The sequence below is a fragment of the Protomyctophum parallelum genome (assembly GCF_964188405.1).
Source record: "Protomyctophum parallelum genome assembly, chromosome: 8".
NCBI lineage: Eukaryota > Metazoa > Chordata > Actinopteri > Myctophiformes > Myctophidae > Protomyctophum > Protomyctophum parallelum.
Window position 1 is genome coordinate 49,947,743 of NC_139703.1, and position 20,608 is coordinate 49,968,350.

Below are 20,608 nucleotides of genomic sequence, written 5' to 3' on the forward strand. Positions count from 1 at the left end.
GAGGCGTTGGAGTAGCAGCCTCTCTTGTAGGTGATGCAGAGGAGGGAAATGGGTCGGTAGCTCTTTGAGGATGATGGGTCTTTGCCAGGTTTGGGGATTGCAACCACTTTGGCTTTTCTCCAGACAGAAGGGATGGTTTTCTGTGCCATGCATGTGTTCAGCATCCCCACGAGCCAGGTCTTTGCGTTAGGTTCCAGGTGCTGTATAATTTCTGCCAGTATGTCATCAATCCCTGCTGCTTTTCCGGGTTTCAACTTTCCCATTGCAGTTTTGAGTTCTTCTAGGTCGAAGGGTTTGGTTTGAGGGCTGGCTGATTGTGGTTGGTCTGATACCACTGTGCGATGGTATTCTCCTGTGGGTCGTGGCGGTGTTGGTTACGACTGTTGGCCACCAGTTGTGATGCAACAGAGTTCGCTGTGACCGTTGTGAATTATGGGTGGCTCCCTGAGGTCCTTGATCGCCATTGGGTCCAACAGTGGTCATTGAAGCGTGCACACACATGCACACATGCACCTACACACACAGGGGCACATGCGTATGCACACCTGGACCTTTAAATGAACAACAACACAAAAACTAAGGCACTGGTGTCGGACTTCTGGTTTACCGGAACGGGGTTCAACTCCCTGCAGTGCCCTGCTCAATGTGTTGTATTTCATTCATTGGTCCATGGTCTCAGGTCATTGAGCGGCGCGCTATAGTGTGCGATTCTTCATCATTGTTGAGGATTTTTTAAAGGTGAAAATCAAGGAAAAGCAAAAGGCTATAGTCCATGGTCACGGACCGCATACTGGTCAAGGTCATTTATACTGGTGAAGATCATTTACTAGTCTTCTAAAGGTCATTTATACTGGTGAAGATCATTTACTAGTCTTCTAAAGGTCATTTATACTGGTCAAGGTCATTTACTAGTCTCATGAAGGTAATTTATACTGGTCAGTCATATACTGGTCACGGTCATTTATACTGGTCAAGGTCATTTGTACTTGTCAAGGTCATTTATACTGGTCAAGGTCATTTACTAGTCTTATTGAAGGTCATTTATACTGCTCAAGGTTATTGATCAATATCAATGACCTTGATGACCCCAAGGTCATTAAGTGGCATGCTATAGTGCGCGATTCTTCATCATTGTTCACGATTTGAAAAAAGGTTAAATCGCGGAAAAGCGAAAGGCTATAGTCCATAGTCTCGGAGGGCATACAAAGATGTGTGGTGCTATACAGGCCGTTCTGGAAAATTTGGGACAGAGGTTCATCGTTGGCATCCAGGGAGTGTGTGTGCAAAATTTGGCATCGACCGGGTTAATGGTGCTGGAGATTAGCTGTTAACAAACTGACGGACACACACACACACACACACTCACTCAGAGTGCAAAACATACTCTATCCCCATGGCTTTGGCCTGGTGCCATACCGTTATTAATTATTGCCTACAATGTCAATTGTGAAATTACTTTACCGTTGCAATGCAAAATTTACATTTCAACGAATGGACCTCGTAAAACAAAACAAAAACCAAGGCACTGGTTGTGGTACTTCTGGTTTACCGGAATGGGGTTCAACTCCCTGCAGTGCTCTGCTCAATTTGTTGTATTTACATGGTTCATTTTTATTTTCTGCTCATTGTGTTGCCTTTTCATAGATGATAACCCCCAGGTTCTTTAATGTGTTTGCACTCCCTACAGTTAGGTTACCAAGTCTATTTATTTATTATTTCTGTTCACTAGAACTAGAACCAATTACCAAAGTAGGCTTTCTAATGACACAACTCGCCTTTGTTTTTATGTGTACAAAAACGTTCTTTTTATTTACGCCAAAGAGTAGAGGCTGGTCTGCATTCATGCGAGCGGGGAAGTTTAGAGTAACATAGCTCTAAATGAAACGCATTAGAGCTATGGACCAGAGCTAGTAGTCATAGCACTTCATGGTATATGCATAGTTTATATAGTTTCATTATAGATATATTAAACAGAGAGGACTGGAGTCAATTGGGTTATATTATGTTTAACACTAATTTGAAGCTGTCAAAATCTGACAGACTTCTGGCGGCCATGGCCACGCCCACCTTTTGGTAACGCCCACTTTCGGCCAAGCCCACAAAAAGGACCCCCCATGTCATTTGCCAGGCAGGCTCCACTCTCAGACAGATATTTGGCTCCGTCTTATGAGCTAATTTAGAACTTCCTGTCTGAGAGCTAGCTAATTTAAGACATCCGGTTGCCTTCAGAATAAAATAAGGTTATTTAATTCGTTAATTAAATAATTGTCAATGCCCCAAGGCACAGCACTTTTTTGAGCGTTGACCTCAGTAGAAGGTCTGCTGCCGTGAATTTTACACCTCTCCCACTTAGCGGAGAGTGGGGTGTGGTACAGGACATCTCCCCGAACGCGTGGGTATGTCCAGATAGTTGCCTCGCGGAGCCGTCTTTTGTCCAGTGTCCATTCTGGGTCCGGAAACGGTACTTTTTGTCAGCCTTGACCCCAGTAGAAGGTCTGCTGCTGTGAATTTTACACCTCTCCCGCTTAGCGGAGAGTGTGGTGTGGTAGAGGACATCTCCCCGAACGTGTGGGTATGTCCAGATAGTTGCCTCGCGGAGGCCTCTTTGTCCAGTGTCCATTCTGGGTCCGGAAACGGTACTTTTTGTCAGCATTGACCCCAGTAGAAGGTCTGCTGCTGTGAATTTTACACCTCTCCCGCTTAGCGGAGAGTGGGGTGTGGTACAGGACATCTCCCCGAACGCGTGGGTATGTCCAGATAGTTGCCTCGCGGAGCCGTCTTTTGTCCAGTGTCCATTCTGGGTCCGGAAACGGTACTTTTTGTCAGCCTTGACCCCAGTAGAAGGTCTGCTGCTGTGAATTTTACACCTCTCCCGCTTAGCGGAGAGTGTGGTGTGGTAGAGGACATCTCCCCGAACGTGTGGGTATGTCCAGATAGTTGCCTCGCGGAGGCCTCTTTGTCCAGTGTCCATTCTGGGTCCGGAAACGGTACTTTTTGTCAGCATTGACCCCAGTAGAAGGTCTGCTGCTGTGAATTTTACACCTCTCCCGCTTAGCGGAGAGTGTGGTGTGGTAGAGGACATCTCCCCGAACGTGTGGGTATGTCCAGATAGTTGCCTCGCGGAGGCCTCTTTGTCCAGTGTCCATTCTGGGTCCGGAAACGGTACTTTTTTCAGCGTTGACCACAGTAGAAGGTCTGCTGCTGTGAATTTTACACCTCTCCCGCTTAGCGGAGAGTGGGGTGTGGTACAGGACATCTCCCCGAACGCGTGGGTATGTCCAGATAGTTGCCTCGCGGAGCCGTCTTTTGTCCAGTGTCCATTCTGGGTCCGGAAACGGTACTTTTTGTCAGCCTTGACCCCAGTAGAAGGTCTGCTACTGTGAATTTTACACCTCTCCCGCTTAGCGGAGAGTGTGGTGTGGTAGAGGACATCTCCCCGAACGTGTGGGTATGTCCAGATAGTTGCCTCGCGGAGGCCTCTTTGTCCAGTGTCCATTCTGGGTCCGGAAACGGTACTTTTTGTCAGCATTGACCCCAGTAGAAGGTCTGCTGCTGTGAATTTTACACCTCTCCCGCTTAGCGGAGAGTGGGGTGTGGTACAGGACATCTCCCCGAACGCGTGGGTATGTCCAGATAGTTGCCTCGCGGAGCCGTCTTTTGTCCAGTGTCCATTCTGGGTCCGGAAACGGTACTTTTTGTCAGCCTTGACCCCAGTAGAAGGTCTGCTGCTGTGAATTTTACACCTCTCCCGCTTAGCGGAGAGTGTGGTGTGGTAGAGGACATCTCCCCGAACGTGTGGGTATGTCCAGATAGTTGCCTCGCGGAGGCCTCTTTGTCCAGTGTCCATTCTGGGTCCGGAAACGGTACTTTTTGTCAGCATTGACCCCAGTAGAAGGTCTGCTGCTGTGAATTTTACACCTCTCCCGCTTAGCGGAGAGTGTGGTGTGGTAGAGGACATCTCCCCGAACGTGTGGGTATGTCCAGATAGTTGCCTCGCGGAGGCCTCTTTGTCCAGTGTCCATTCTGGGTCCGGAAACGGTACTTTTTTCAGCGTTGACCACAGTAGAAGGTCTGCTGCTGTGAATTTTACACCTCTCCCGCTTAGCGGAGAGTGGGGTGTGGTACAGGACATCTCCCCGAACGCGTGGGTATGTCCAGATAGTTGCCTCGCGGAGCCGTCTTTTGTCCAGTGTCCATTCTGGGTCCGGAAACGGTACTTTTTGTCAGCCTTGACCCCAGTAGAAGGTCTGCTACTGTGAATTTTACACCTCTCCCGCTTAGCGGAGAGTGGGGTGTGGTATAGGACATCTCCCCGAACGCGTGGGTATGTCCAGATAGTTGCCTTGCGGAGCCGTCTTTTGTCCAGTGTCCACTTTATAAAGTCCATGCACTCCAGTGAATAGCATTTATCCATTTAGATAACTTTATTATTATTATTATAAGGATTTAATTACTTATTCTTACACAGAAACATAATGTGTGTCTTATAGCATCATATAGCATCATTTAAATGCTTAATTTGTAGTTTTAATGTGCAAATTAAACTTTTTTTCAATACTCTAGAGGGTACTCTTATTTTGAAGAGATCGTCCACCGGAAGTCTTAAATTAGCTCACTAGATTAGCTCACTAGACGCTGCCAAGTGGGCGCCTATAAATCTTCACCGCAGCATTACATTTGCGATTCTTCCTAAAAGTAAAAAATAAATAAAACCATGGTCGTGGTTGGAAATAATCAATTGTATATGATTTGAACATGCAGTGTCAGTGTGCATGGCTGGCATACCCTGCATGTTCAAATGCATTCAATTTCGCCTTGCTCTGTAGACTGTCAGTGTGTCACATTCTACTACTAAAGGTTACAACTACAACTAAGTGACATTTTTCAGCAGCAACCAATACGTTAATAGTGCTGCCCGCTTAATGTGATTGTGATCTGATCTAGTATTTTGTCATGGCCAATTATTTATTCATAATCATAACTGACGATTGCTCTTTCAGTCTGACTGTATATAACATCCACCTGTGCCGTCCACGGTGTACCAGCATATTAGTGCATATAGGCTATTATATATGCTCTACTAACTATGACTCCACTACAGTACAATTGGCCCCCCTTCCCTTAACAATACAGTACAATTGGCCCCCCTTCCCTTTAAAACCGATCAAAGGGTTTTCGTCATTGACGTTGTAAACAGCTGTACAACCAAATCAGTGAACTATCGAATTTCGTGACTTCAGAGGTCGCTGTGGCTCCTTTTGAACTGTGAAGTCTAGCCCTGGTGGATCAGCCATGACCTGTGTGTGTGTGTGTACACACAGACAGGTGTGCATTTATTTAAATGTATTGTTCATGTTTGGGTTCTTTGCCCAGCTGCCATCCACCTGTGTAGTGTGTAGGAGTTACTAAACACAGACGTGTGACAGTAACAGTTACACAATTCAATAGATAGTCCAGTTTTGGTGTAACACGTCGACTCACCGTGCGGTTACAGTCAGTGGGATGTGGGCTACTGTTACTGTATGTAAGAGACATCTTTACACGGAACACGGCCGGGAGTTTGACTGACGTACCCTGGTCCCTGCCGGCAGAAACCGAAGGAAAGACGACACACGAGAGAGACAGGTAAGTGTTTCTGTGTCCTGCCAAAGCCGCTGTTACTGTGGTGTGCGTGCGTCAGTGCGTGCGTGCGTGTGAGGGGACATTTATAAAACAAACAGGGGAGCCAGCTGAGCCTCAAAGGAGATGCAGATGCGGATGCTAGCCTGGGAAACTGACGAATCTCCGAGCTCATATTCGCTGCATAACTGCAGTTGGAGACGAGTTGTGCTGTTATATGGCCCAGTCAGGAGTATTTTCTGTTTTCTGATCACTTTGTGCTGTAGACCATCACTGAAATGGAGAGTGAATGGCTGGCATGAGGTATTGAAATGGTGCCACACTGCCACATGACCATGAACCTAAGTAGGAATTAACTGTACTCAGAATAGTCAAAAACAAAAAGCTGCATATTTTTCTTTTGGATTTCTAACCATTCATATGATGTTTTTGCATAGTATTGTATATTTGTATGTCATTAAATGTCTTGATGAATTGATTATTATTAATTGATGATTGATTTCCCAATGGGGGTTTAAAATCCTCTTAGCAGAGGTGTAAACTGGACTTTCCTGTGGTAAAATGTGCTGCTGTGACTGGCTGATCAGATTACTGCAATGTAATATAATTATGGGGAACAAACTTATTAACCCCCTTCTCCGTCAGTTAAAGTGAAAGCTGAGAGAGCACGCATGCACAAAGAATAAATAAATTCCCACAGTGGAAGGACTATCTGTAGGGAGATCCATCCATCTTCAACCGCTTATCCGTAGTCGGGTCGCGGGGGCAACAGCTCCACCAGAGTGTTCCAGACTTCCCTCTCCAGAGCAACATTAGTGACTTCCTCCTGGGGGATCCCGAGACGTTCCAAGGCCAGTGAGTCGATGTGTTTCCTCCAACTGTGCCTTGGTCTGCCCCGGGGTCTCCTCCCAGTGGGACGTGCATCGAGGACCTCCCTAGGGAGACGCCCGAGAGGCATCCTAACCAGATGCCCGAACCACCTAAGCTGGCTCCTTTCCAGGCGAAGGAGCAGTGGTTCTACTCTGAGTAGGGAGATGGTTCAAAGAAATGGCAATAAATATGTAAAAAGAAAACGTACATAGGGATATTGGTGCTTTATCGGACACATTTTCCTGTTAAATACCTGTGCGATTTGTAAAGTAACGTTGTAAAGTCAATAGATTTGAAGTTTTGGTTTGTCCTGTCTGCTATTGTCTGCATTTGTTTTCTTTATTCTTAATTATTAAGTTAATTGTTTGTATTATGCATTTACTACTACTAATTATTATCTATTTCTTTTATTCACTGTGTTTTTCTTAAAGGAGACTGGAGTGATGGACTTGGATGTGGCTAAAATGTTAATGCTAGCGGGAGGCACCCTTGCGCTCCCCATCCTGGGTTTCGTGGCATCCTTTATGTTCTGGCCTGCTGTCCTCATCAAGGTTTATAACTGGTAATACACACTAAACAATTACTGTATCCCTCTCAGCTGTCCACACTCTGCCTCTCCTACACAGGCCATCTCCCTCACAGCTCAGCTAGTTTGCGCTCAGTTGATGTTAAATAACCACTATGACCCCTAGTCCCCTAGTCAAACTGTCCCCTGACCAGCTAGGACACATGTCCTGTGATGTTAAATAACCACTATGACCCCTAGTCCCCTACTCAAACTGTCCCCTGACCAGCTAGGACACATGTCCTGTGTGTCACACTCATACTCATGCAGAGTTATGTGGAAGTGGACTTTGATTAGACAGTAAAATAGGCCTCTCCTCTGATGGATAGCTCCATCAGACACGCACCCAAGTTTACACACCGCAAGGCAACATGCACGTACACACACACACACACACACACACACACACACACACACACACACACACACACACACACACACACACACACACACACACACACACACACACACACACACAGGGTTGTGTGTTGCTGAGTCATGATGTAGTTGACTTTGACCTGCCTATGAGGACTCACAGCGCCTCCTGATGGTTTCATTACATTAGCAACACATCTCATTCATTTTGTAGATCAGCAACATTACAGTCAGCCAATTTAGGTGTTGACAAACAATAGAAGGAAGTGAGAAATCCAGAACCAACGTAATGCTCCTCTTCTCTCCTCTCCACTCCTCTCTGTTGTAGGTATTGGAGGCGAAGGCTGGGTCTGAAAGTAGACTATGCTTATTGTCGGAAGTACAGATTCTGTTATTCACACCGTGGAAGGCCGGGGGGCACCACACCATCACTTCTGCTTCTACACGGCTTCTCAGCAAACAAAGACATGTGGCTTCATTTGGTCAAGGTATCATGATTCATGCACAGACGACCATGCACCATAACAACTTTACAGTTTAACCATTTAGCAATTGCTCTTATCCAGACCGACTTGAGAACTAAGTGCAACATTAGAATCCTGTGCAAAGAGAACAATGTGGTGCTTCAAAGAAACTAGGATACCTAGCTAGCTTTTCAAACACAATATATTTTTGATGGGGCTGTTTGAGAATCACATTAAGAAACAAACCCAAATAAGCAACTACATTTAACGAGCCCAAAAACCTGCAAATACCAACCAATATTTACAAGCAACTTTGAAGAAAACAAGCCCAAAGTCACTTAAGGCCTATTCGCTGCTCTGTTTTGGGAGTTTGTTTTTACGTCGGGAGCTCAACTCCAGGGTTGCCAGGACCAGATTGTGTGAGCGAAGTAAGCAACCAGGTCCATGAAAACAATCCCAAAAGAAAAAGTACAACAACATAACAGCTTCTAGACCAATCACATTGCCCGGAGCGAGTCTCTGTTACCACCGTTTTCGTTGGTGAGGAAAAAACAGGAGGGCTGGGGAGAGCAGTGGTTTTCTCTTCACCGCGGCTGAGTGACGTCATGTTGTAGTTTTTGGTGAAGCGGTGGTCACCTCACCACCGAAAATCCAAACTATGAATAGGCAATAAGCAGATATGGCAACTATACAGTATATGAAATGCCAACAACAAGCATAAATAACATACTTTCCTAATAAAATATAAAAATAATAATGCAAGCAACGTGCATACCCATATCTAAATAACATGCACAGCATCTGTCAACATTAAGTTGCAGTGGGAGATGTGAGGTGAGTCTATGGTCCTGACTGATACTGTAATATGGCTTGGGAGCACTAATGATTTTAATGTGCTTTTGTGTACAGTACCTACCGAGGAGCCAGCATGTTGTGTGTGTGGACATGCCTGGACATGACGGGACCAGCAGGACAAATGCTGAAGATTACTGCATAGAGGGACAAGTCAAACGCATACATCAGGTGTGTGTGTGTGTGTGTGTGTGTATTATTATTATTGTTGTTGTTATAAATATTATTATTATTATCCTACATGTAATTAAGGAAAGCCACACGCTCTGTTCCGCATTTTTCACCTCACTGGCTTGCGCATTTAATCTCAACTTGCACACAACATTGACCATTAGCATTATTCACACCGTTACGAAGCCAGTTTTTCACTTTGCCCAAATTCAAGCTTTCTATTAGCATTTCTTGGAAACTATTTAACTCTGCAAGAATAATAGAATAGCACGGAGCAGCCAGCAATGACAGCTGAGTAGACACACTGTCTAGAATGGATGCACAAACTCAACACACAGATGATACAAGCATGTCACACACAGATACACAGGATGCACATGACACCCATGTCACATGTGTGTGGTGGTCTGGTTTAGCGTGTATGTGTGTAATATTGCATTATTAGTAATGGCTAGGGTATAAATCAGGATAAATTGATAAACCATTTAAGCATTACTTTATACTTCATAGCACAATGGTGTCGTGCAAAAACAGTGAAAATAACCGATCTACAAGCTCACAGGGCAGTGCATCTTGATGCGTTGTGAACTTGTAGATCTGCCATTTTCACTGTTTTTGAACATTTATTTCACATATTGCCTATAATGTTGTGCCCAAAATATGGATTTATTATAAATCGATAATTATAATCATAATTTAATTATATTTGGGCCACTATTCGGCCCTCACACTGACGATCCGAACAATATGCCCATATGGAGATATCTGTATCCATCAGTGTCTGCCCCTTTTAGTTTTATGCCCATAAAGGAGATCGCTGATGTTATCAGTATATGGGCCATTTGAGCATGCCCCCATTTATGCCCATTTATGGATTGATTTGTTTGCGTCTGATGCCAAGACGACACATTGAGGTTAGACAACGCACTCCATATTTGGGCGTAGCTGCATTGGGAACTCCATATATGGTATTGGCTGAGTCATAGTGACATGAGCGTGACGACTTGCCTGTCCTCCCTTAAGCTAATTTTAAGATTAAATGTATTATTTATTATTGTTCATAATCAATTAAATCGATTGCAGAGTAAATTGAAGACACGTGTGTGTGTCTGTAGTTTGTACAGAGCATCCGTCTAAACAGACGTCCATTCCACCTGGTCGGTACGTCCATGGGGGGCAATGTAGCGGGGGTGTACGCCGCCCGCTTCTCCGCTCAACTATCAGGAGTCACCCTCATCTGTCCTGCAGGTACAGTAATATCCCAGCAGGCAGCTCACCTGTATTTACTCACCTGCATCAATCAATCAAGAACAAGAGAGATTGTACTTGTACTTTTTTTGCTTTGAACTGGGATGGGGAGGAGCCATGTATTTCTTTAAATATAATGAATAGCTGCTTTCTTGTATTTGGCCCCAGGGTTGGTGTACCCCACAGAGAGTGAGTTTGTGAAGAGACTGATGGAGTTAGAGAAAAGTCAGAATGTAGAAGATATTCCTCTGATCCCATCCACAACACAAGAGATGGAAGACATGCTGAAACTCTGCTGTTATGTACGCTTCAAAATCCCTCAACAGGTACAGTACAGTACTACCACTAGTACTATAACTACCACCACCTCACTGCTACTACTCCTAGTACTTTTTCAGAGAGCAGCGCGATAACATTATGTTGCTGTTTCCTTCTACAGATTCTACAGGGACTCATTGATGTGCGGATCCCAAACAATGACTTTTACAGAGAATGTGAGTGTACTTCTTGTTCTTTAACTACTATGACTACTACTACTACTTATAATACTGCACACACTCACTATCAGGATGCAGACTGTTGCTGTTGTAGGGAAAATAATTGCTAATGAAATGTTGAGTTGTATTCAACTTAAAACGAGGTGTGTGTGTGTGTGTGTGTGTGTGTGTGTGTGTGTGTGTGTGTGTGTGTGTGTGTGTGTGTGTGTGTGGTGTGTGTGCTTGTGTGTTCTTCTCTGTGTTTGTGTGCATGGTTACATGCTCGTGTGTTCTTCTGTGTGTTTGTCTGCATGGGGCGGTCAGTATTCATGGAGATTGTAGGAGAAAAGTCTCGTCATTCTCTCCAGGACAACCTGCACCTGATCACAGCACCCCTCCAGGTTATCTGGGGGAGACACGATCAGGTAACAAAGCATTTGTTCAATCCCCAAACAGATCCATATACTGTAGTAGGCTCTGCAGAACTGTAGTCCTGGGTTTCCTGTTCTGGTTCTGTTTATTCAGCAAGCCTATTGTTCTTTGTGAGAATGAGGTTCATACTAACAAGTAAGACGCGCAAACGCGTGAAGCGAACGCAGCTCGTGTGTGTGTGGTTGTGTGTGTGTGTGCTACAGCTGCGCCCTGTGTGTGTGTGTGTGTGTGTGTGTGTGCGTGCGTGCGTGCGTGCCACAGCTGCGCCCTCTGGTGGCGGGCCGGTGGTGTAACAGCGTGACACCACACAGCGTGACACACACACACACAGACACTCAGCCCCTGCTGTCATAGTAAGTGGCTCACTGCGTTCGCAACTAGGGTTTAATCCCGGAAATCGTGATTTATAGGCACTCTACCGATGAGGCCACTGAGCTGGTATATAAAATGATCTTGGGAGGAAATAATTCTATAAAAGTGCTTCTCAGTTAAACCCGGTTCATACGCCCAATTCATATTCAGCAATTAATACCACCAAATAATACACTACATCAGTCAGGTTGGGAACCTATAGGTTAATCTTGTTGCATTTAGTGTTGCTTGAATATTATGACCAGTAGGCTTCGACTGTAGCTGAAGATAAGTCAATTTCCGAGGATAGTGTGTGTATGGTATTCCTTCTTTTACCAGGAAAGAAAATGTCTCATTTATTACAAGGAATGTGTTTTACTGAGACAATTATCTACACAGAAGTCAATAAGACACAAGTACATTACATGAAATAGTCTGACAGCAGAAAATACATTTCTAACGGTTTTATCTGCCCCACATCCACAGGTAGTTGATGTTTCAGGAGCATCTGTGTTGCAGGAGATCCATCCTGAATGTCAGGTGACACTTTTGGACAACTGCGGTCACTCTGTCGTCTTGGAGAGACCCCGGAAGACTGCACAGCTCATCATGGACGTTCTGTCTCCCCGTGAAGTCAATGGCAACGCCAAGAAAATAAGATAAATGAACAAAATAAGATAAATGTTGAATAAAATAGTTAATAATAATATTTTTCTAATGCCTTCTGGAGATGGTTATTTACTGTGTCTGTCAATGTCCGCCTCTGCCCCTCATGACTACATGACTACCTCAGTCCATCTGTATTTCTCTCTGTTCTTCTGTCTGCTCTGCTAAATTTAATGTGATGTAATTAACCTGAAATGCAAACGTATAGATTTATACTGTAGGTGAAATATAAGGACATTGATAACTGTCATGTGACTGACTTGCTTTACTGATTTGATTTCACTAAAACTCAGTTGAAATAAAACAAGAATGAAATAATCTCAGCCAGTGAACAAGGAGCTGCTGCTTGACAGATTTAATTGTATGAGGGTTATTCTTACCACATGCTCTGAAAGTCATAAATCTGCTAGCAATGTTCCATATTAGCGGGATGTGTTGTTAATGTCAATTTGCTTTTGTTCCATTCATTTCCCCACTCTTGACTTTGTATAATTTACATACCGGTATTTCACCCACAGCTTCGGTATAAAAGTGTTAGATTTCCATAACATATGATGCTTAGTTCTATGAATAAAATGGCACACAATATTATAAGTTTAATGTTGTTAAGTTGTGATCGATCATATGTTTGAATGTGTATTTAATTAATGAGGTATACTTCCATAAAGTATTTTTTATTCATTTTATCACAATTTCACAAACAATTTACAATTTAGGCATTTATCAGACAGCTAAATAAATACCTAAATGACATTCTACAAGCTCACAAAGATGATTTTTCTAAAATAGCAGACTTACAAGCTCGTATCGCGCCACTCGGTGGCACGCTATGAGCTTGTAGATCTGCTATTTTCAATAGCTAAATTATAACATAATGTCTAAAACACCAAAAGGGGTTCCCGGTTAAGAGCTGTCATTGGCAGTGTGTTAGATGCTGTCTGTAGAGATGACACTCAGGGTATGTCTTGTTACTTGTGCAAGCAGAGCGTGCAAGTACTGTGGTTGGCTTGGCTGTGTATGTATTATTTAGTTATTGCTCTAGACCGGGGCTTAAGGAACGGTCAGTAAAAAACAGACTTCACTTCCCAACCCGTGACAATCCTTATAGGATAAGATAAGGGCAATGGTTCTGCACTGCTGCCCTGCTGGAGAAGGGCCAAGAATAAGGTGAATAGTGTGTTCTGCTGTTCTCCCTTCCCCATTATGTGTCTGTGTGGTAAACCCATATATACTCTAAGGGCATCACCTGAAGGCTTAGGTTTCTGGTTTGTCTTGTGTGTGGGCGTGTGTGTGTGTCTGCCTGGGCGTGGTGGTGTTCCAATTACCAATGATGTAGAGCTGCCTGCACCTGTGGGAACTACCCATAGATCCGAAGTCCCGTTAGTCCGAACATGCACTGCTCCCGTGCTTGCGGTTAGGTTAAGGTTAGAGATAGGGATAGTAATTTCGGAACAATGAACCTTCTGACTAATGACACGGCACCGCACCTGTAGCCTCGGTCCCAGCCTTGGTACACCTGTGGTTCAACTCCCTATGGTTCAACTACTCGTCATCAAGCTCAGCAGTTGGCTCTGAGTTGTCCCCCCCCCCCTTCTCAGCCCAACACCTGCCTGCCACCTTGATGCTTTTTCTGTTCTTCTGATTCTTCAGTCTTCAGTTCTGCTTTTGGGTCCAAAACACAATGCCCCCATACCTGATACCAGGTGCTGTGTTAATTGTGACACTTGTACCAGACCACCAGTTGTGTGGTCTTAGATTGCTGGGCTACTATTATTTGGCCTACCTTCAAAATGCCAAGGCCACATTTTGAATGTATAATATTACTTTATCTACTTTGACTCAATAGCATTGCTCTATCATTGCTTTGCTCTATCATTGCTTTGCTTTGCCTTTTACTATTACGCATAATAGGCCCGCCTTATTATATTTGACAAATGGGTCTATATTTTTCAAGAATCTGAGCTTGGGATCAAACCGTTTTTGCTGAAGCTATAGACTAAACCTGCAATGTGACAATAAAGAGTTTTACATTCATCTTCTGGTCCAATCTAACATGGCAAAGCAACATCTGATCTATTATGGTTATATACAAAACACTAATTGAGATTATGAATGTCTTGTAACAGGGTGAACTTTTCTCCTATTTCATGTGTGATCATTTCAGATGATACTACAAAAAGTATAACCCTATAATGACTTGGACAAATGTGTCCTTCAGATTAAAAAAAGTCAGATGGGTTTGATATGTTGTGTGATTTAATATTGTTTTGCTTTCATTATTGGTGATTTGATAAGAGGTGTAGGCGTGTAGCCTACCTGCATTCTTCCACTACATTTATAGCTTTATTTCTATCATAGGCCTACTTATATAATAGTAGCCTATCTATAGCCTATAACATTTTTACTTCATTATTTTATTTGCAATAATTTTCCTACTAATAGTAATGATAGTACTAATACTGGTTAATAATAATACTAATACTACTAATACTACTAATAATACTTTTTATTATCTTAATTGTATTGTTGAAGCACAACTCCCTGTTGAACACATCCCACCATCATTTCGCTGCTTGTTTGCGCAGCTTGTGACTGCAACTTGTTCCTGTTCGCAGATGACTCAGCACTGCTGGTCTGGGACAGGAACAAGCTGCAGGTTGAAAAGGCCCTCAGCTCTGAACTCGGTAGAATCTGCACCTGGCTCGCTGATAACAAACTATCTTTACATCTGGGAAAAACTGAATCCATTCTTTTTGGTTCAAATAGTAATCTCAGCAAGGCTGATGTCTTCTTGATTAGAGTGGGTGACAATATTATCACACGAAAAGATGAAATTAGAAATTAGTAAAATTACCTACCTAGGTTCCATCCTGGAGGCAAATCTTTCCGGTGATAAAATGGCCACCAACGTAATAAAAAAGGTCAACCAAAGAAACGAAACACCTGGCGCCGTGACCTGGATGCAGATGTGAAGAGATCTGGCCACACATGGGGACAGTTGGAGAAGATGGCCCAGGACCGTGATGTCTGGAGAGCTCTTGTTCGTGGCCTATGCCCAAAGTTGGGCTATAGGCTGTAAGTAAAGAACAATATTCCTATACAGGATCTCCTCAATGGTCAACAAAAACACCTTGAAGACCTTAACAGGAGCCCAGCTAGTACAAGGTTTCTACCTATGCATGCACCTCTTGGTGCCACAGCACCTCAAAGGCCCTTAAAAGGCTCCAGACTTCCCAAAACAAACTGGTCATGCTACTACTTGGCCTCACTCCTCGAACCCACCTCACCCCTGCCCACTTTGACAGGCTGGAATGGCTTAGGGTTGACGACAGTACAGCATCTTGCAATGGGTCTGGTCCACAAGATTCGATACACCACCAAGATAGTAAAGATACCCATGTACCTACCATACTTCCTTAATGTCAACAAGTCCACACCCATAACACCAGAGGGAGCTCAACTAACTAACCATGTGCAACCCAGATTCGGCACAAACAAGGGACTAAATGTGGAACGCCCTACCAACAGTCATTAAGACATGCGAATCCCTTGACTCCTTCAAAATCGCTCTCAAAGGGCACTATACGGACTGGCACTGGCCCCCATAAAACCTGAATCCCACACCCACCCCTTTCCCCCTCACTGTACAGTATATGTATGTTATTTGTTTCTTTCCTTTTTTACCTCTATGATGATTTTTTGTTTTGCTATATAGAGTATATTTGTACGTCTAATTGTTATGATGAATTGAACATGGTGGGCCCTATTGTAAACAAGTGTAATGCTTTATGGTGTCGTCCACAGTTAACAGTTTTGTTTTGAGTTGTGCTTGAAAATGTACTGTAATTCTCCAATCTGTCAATCAATCAATCAATCAATCAATGTTGTAACCCTGGGAAAAATGCATACGTTTTTTTATGTTTATAATTTATCCTATGTTTTTTATTTTATATTTTATTTTACTATGTTTTATTTTGAGTTGGTGTTTGTAAACAATTGCCTTTAAGTATTGCCTTTGTTAAATGTTAAATGTTTGTCTGTGTCGGACCCCTGTAGGAAGACTAGCTTTTGTCAAGGCAAAAGCTAATGGGGATCCTTAAAACAATAAACATCAGAAAAACAGTAGCTGAGACTGAATTCCATAGGTCACTAATATCGGTGTAGCCGTAGAGTAACACATTTCGACAAGGAACCACTTTCTGCGTAAATCCTTTGGTATTTTGGATTCGCGGAGTCTCCGTAGTAAGAGGAGAAGCAGCATTTCGCGGTCCTGGCGTGTTTACATATATAGAGCCTTTTTTACAGTACGGTTCTAACGCAAACCCACTCAACCAGCGACTAAGGATCTGGAATATATGAATAATTTAAGTCGGCGGGCGAGTGTAGAAGTATTAGGTAGTTGTTAGATTTAGGCCACAGGGCATTATTTAATCTTCTGTTTGACAGTTCGGGGGAAGGTGTGTTCATGCGACTTGCATGCATGCCGTTCTCATGCACAGCGTTACGGGTAACCACAGACGAATACAGCCACGAAACGATCACAAAGTGACTGTTTTGAAAAGGTGAAATAGATCCGGTATAACTCGGACCAGGTCGGTCGGTCGGGGCGGGGGGGAGGAGGGGGAGGGAGGGAGGGGGGATAAACTCAGCGATGGACGGCGGCGGTGCCCACCGGAGACCGACGAAGAGGCCTGGAGCTCGGCTGTCCAGCACCGAGCAAAAAGATGGCGAGGTCTCGGAGCAGGAATGCCCGGCAGTCGTCTCCCCCTCCTCCGCGGACAGAGCGAAGCCACCCGGCGGGGTGGGGGTCGGGCAGAGGCGCCCCCCCTCCGCCACTAAGTTGGTCCACCAGCGGCACATGCCCATGGAGCCGCTGAAGTTTCAGATCCCGAGGAAGAACAAAGAGAAGATAGGTGAGGAGGACGTTGTTGTTTTATGTCGGCGAGGAGGAGGTTACAACAACACGGATGTGTGATTTTAACACCCAAGATTTTAACACACCCAAGTAGTGAGAGTTGTTTTGATGAATTGAACATGGTGGACCCTGTTGTAAACAAGTGTAATGCTTAATTGGGTCGTCCACTCACAGTTGACAGTCTTTGTATTGAGTTTGTGCTTGAAATGTATACTGTAATTCTACAAACTGTTAATAAATATTTCAATCAATCAATCAAAGTTAAATGGTAAAAGTGGGATCATGGTTTCTCAGCTGCTGCTGTCATATTTTAGTGCTGTAAAAGTGTGTGGGACACTGGGATTGGTATGTTCCTTATCATGCCAGATTGTTGTTATTAATTTAACACCATTTGAACAAGCCATATAATGTTAAAATGGGAACATTGTTGTAATAACCTTATAACAAGAAAGAGTCAAATGGGGTTGTCAATGGCTTGGCTTGACTTAAAACACAATTAAGCTATATAACTGCCGGTAAGTTTGAAGTTAGTGTGTGGGCGAGCTGGACTTTGTTATGGGGAATGGCTTTTACCTTGAGCTGTTGTATTATTATGTCTCTAAAAAGAGTCATTGTGACTTTATGATGTGCGTGAGCGCGCCGCACCAATGCTGTTGATCTTGACTTTTTGTTTTGGTAAATATCCTAATATGTCTGACCTAATACCTCTATCGATATAGTGATGATAAGCTCCTCTCAGCTTTTTGAACAGCCCTAGATACAGCCGCAATACCCACAATTCATATTAATTTCAGCTGCTTTTACCTGTCAAAATAGCAGGCTCTTGTGAAAGGGGGTTATTGCCACCAATTTATTGACCCTTGCATGATGCTGTCATGTCATCTAGGGCTGTATATGGTTATCGTAGCATCATTTGCCAAAGTAGAATCTAATTCTGCTGTCCAACACGATGATTCAACTGAACTCCTCACAAGTTATGAAACGTAACTTTGGTCGATTATTTCCATTAATACCAGTAAGATGCCTGAAGCGTGCACGCTCCCGCCTCGTTGACGGCAGACTGCTGGGCGAGCGCTGGTGCTTTGGCATGGGGGGGTCAGATCAACATGGAATGAATTCTGTCGCAGGTCGCAGTTAAGGGTTTTTACATCTCCATCCCTGATGATGTCACATGATGTCACGAGACCTGGGCACATTATGGTGCCCGACACACCACTGGTTCCCGACACACTGACGGGAAATGCTCGATTCCATAGTTAAATGCTACCCACATGTGTGTTGTTCATTCCACGAATGCCTGGTCCTTACAAGCTGTACCTTATTGTAAAGGTGACTAATCAACGATAAAAACAATATAAAACCAAACTTTTTGTGATTGTCACAAAACAACAATATCTATATTATCATAGCACAGGTTTACAATTGTAAAACGGTGTGTGCTTGGGACATGCACACACCGTTATACTGTTATACCGTTATACTGTTCATAACATAAACATTAGTGCAAAAAGATTCATCTACACTAGGAAAATAAGTCCAAGGCCAGCCTGATAACAGGCCATGATCATGCCTTGTTCAACAGTCTGATGGTAGCTGTTCATAAACCTGGTGGTTTGGCCCTTGATACTATGGTAGGCCGCTTTGTCCGGCCGCAGTTGTTGTAGGGATGGTGATGACCATGGCAGTGTCCGGACTCCCGATAGTTGCACAGAATTCAATTCACTGTGAAACTAGAATAAAGCAGACAAGGTGGCAACTGGCAACTGGCAACAGCTGCGGCAGTGGTTAGGGGTGAATAGTTGGGGGAAAGGAGACTCTTGTCGGATTCTAATCGAGCCCACAAACTCATACTCTGTTGAAGTGTGTGTATATATAATAACTGTCTGTCTTTCTATCTACAGAGTTGTTCCAGTATGTATCTAGTGAGTCCAGGGAATATGAGGATATGTTGAACATCCTGTCATCCAGCTACAGAGACACAGCCTCCACTGGTACATTTGTATACTCCAGACCACGCCTAGTACACAACCAAAAGCTGGAAACAGAGGTAAGCTCTATCTGTCTCTGTCTCTGTCTCTGTCTCTGTCTCTGTCTCTGTCTCTGTCTCTGTCTCTGTCTCTGTCTCTGTCTCTCTGTCTCTGTCTCTCTGTCTCTCTGTCTCTGTCTCTGTCTCTGTCTCTGTCTCTGTCTCTGTCTCTGTCTCTGTCTCTGTCTCTGTCTCTCTGTCTCTCTGTCTCTCTGTCTCTGTCTCTGTCTCTGTCTCTGTCTCTGTCTCTCTGTCTCTGTCTCTGTCTCTGTGTCTCTGTCTCTGTGTCTGTCTGTCTGTCTCTGTCTGTCTCTGTCTGTATATGTCTGTCTGTCTGTCTGTCTGTCTGTCTGTCTGTCTGTCTGTCTGTCTGTCTGTCTGTCTGTCTGTCTGTCTGTCTGTCTGTCTGTCTGTCTGTCTGTCTGTCTGTCTCTGTCTGTATATATCTCTCTGTATGTTCGTGCTGTCCAAATTTTTTGACCCTTTGAAGCATCCGTAGATCTAAAGTCTGTCTGACAAAATTAACATGAAGCTGGGCTGAATGAATGAGGAAACAGCAGAATGCCGAAATGAGTTTGCGATGTCGCAACCACTTGTAGAGATCATTCAGTACACATGCACACAGGCACGCACACACACATGCATGACATGAGCAATAAGCATTATTCTTTGTCTGTGTCAGTATGTGGAGAAGAGGAAAGAGTTGAAGGCAGACAGCAGAACAGACAAAGAACTGGAAGACATGTACTGTTTCCTACTGACGGGTGACTTTGAAAAGGTAACACCTACACACATACGACGCATTAATACATGTCATTTATTAATTTCAGATATTTCCTTTTCATCTCTGTGCTAGTGGTATTAATTGATCCATGAGGTGCCTTGACACTCTTGTTAACCCATTTTGGGCGGGAACCCCTTTTGGTGTTTCAAACATTATGTTATGATTTAGGTATTGAAAAATAGCAGATATACAAGCTCATAGCGCGCCACCGAGTGACACGATATGAGCTTGTAGGTCTGCTATTTTTGAAAAATCGTAAAAATGTGGAGCAAATCTTTGAATATATATTCTTTTAAAGTGAATGTTTTTAACTGGCGTCTAAGCTGCATTGGTCATGATATCGATCATGGTCTCCCCCTGAAAGGCAGACAGCTGTGAACACAGAACTAGGTCATCATGACCTATCTAATATACTTTTATATCTACTACAGTACATACGCACACTTTGAATATTTCTGTTACTTTTATATTTCTCCTCTCTTACATTTATTGTGTGTGTCTGTAGTCGAAGGAGGTCTGTGAGAGTGGCCTGACGGTGGGTTACAGCTGGATCATAGCCCTGGGAAACCCCAGTAAAGGTATGAACACTACAGTTATATTACAATTTAAGTTTTTAGCATAAACATAAAACATTCTTAGAACATAATACTCATATAACTCATGCTGTATATTATTAGGGCTGTCAAAATCGGCCAAAAATGACATTTGATTATTCCTTAAAAACACATACAGTATATGGCCCGGAGGCTGGCATAGCGTCTGTTGCGGGTTCGAGTCCTGATCCCGACGACCTT

General features: G+C 43.7%; 2 protein-coding genes across 8 annotated transcripts in view; both read left to right on the forward strand.

Annotated features, from left to right (window-relative positions):
- The first annotated feature begins 5,509 nt into the window (after window positions 1-5,509).
- LOC310863869 (monoacylglycerol lipase abhd6-A-like) lies at window positions 5,510-12,626 on the forward strand. Its single transcript, XM_083772382.1, has 9 exons — window positions 5,510-5,625; window positions 6,921-7,051; window positions 7,758-7,917; window positions 8,803-8,916; window positions 10,032-10,164; window positions 10,333-10,490; window positions 10,604-10,658; window positions 10,965-11,065; window positions 11,910-12,626. The coding sequence occupies exons 2-9, from the start codon at window positions 6,933-6,935 to the stop codon at window positions 12,084-12,086; spliced, it is 1,017 nt and encodes a 338-aa protein (XP_083628508.1). The 5' UTR covers window positions 5,510-5,625; window positions 6,921-6,932; the 3' UTR covers window positions 12,087-12,626.
- A 4,239-nt stretch (window positions 12,627-16,865) lies between these two features.
- Window positions 16,866-20,608, forward strand: part of tasora (transcription activation suppressor a) — a 39,303-nt gene continuing 35,560 nt past the window's right edge. For all 7 annotated transcript variants that reach the window (XM_083772363.1, XM_083772360.1, XM_083772361.1 and 4 more), the window contains exons 1-4: window positions 16,866-17,002; window positions 18,906-19,051; window positions 19,713-19,808; window positions 20,320-20,392. In XM_083772363.1, coding sequence (XP_083628489.1) covers window positions 16,948-17,002; window positions 18,906-19,051; window positions 19,713-19,808; window positions 20,320-20,392 — 370 coding nt within the window. In that variant the 5' untranslated portion in view covers window positions 16,866-16,947. The remainder of the gene's footprint in view (window positions 17,003-18,905; window positions 19,052-19,712; window positions 19,809-20,319; window positions 20,393-20,608) is intronic.

Excerpts from the sequence above, each read along its gene's own strand:
- LOC310863869 (XM_083772382.1), top strand. The coding sequence starts at position 6,933 with ATGGACTTGGATGTGGCTAAAATGTTAATGCTAGCGGGAGGCACCCTT. Across the intron at positions 7,052-7,757 it reads CTCATCAAGGTTTATAACTG|GTATTGGAGGCGAAGGCTGG; the intron begins GTAATACACACT and ends TCTCTGTTGTAG. Across the intron at positions 10,491-10,603 it reads GCTTCAAAATCCCTCAACAG|ATTCTACAGGGACTCATTGA; the intron begins GTACAGTACAGT and ends TTCCTTCTACAG.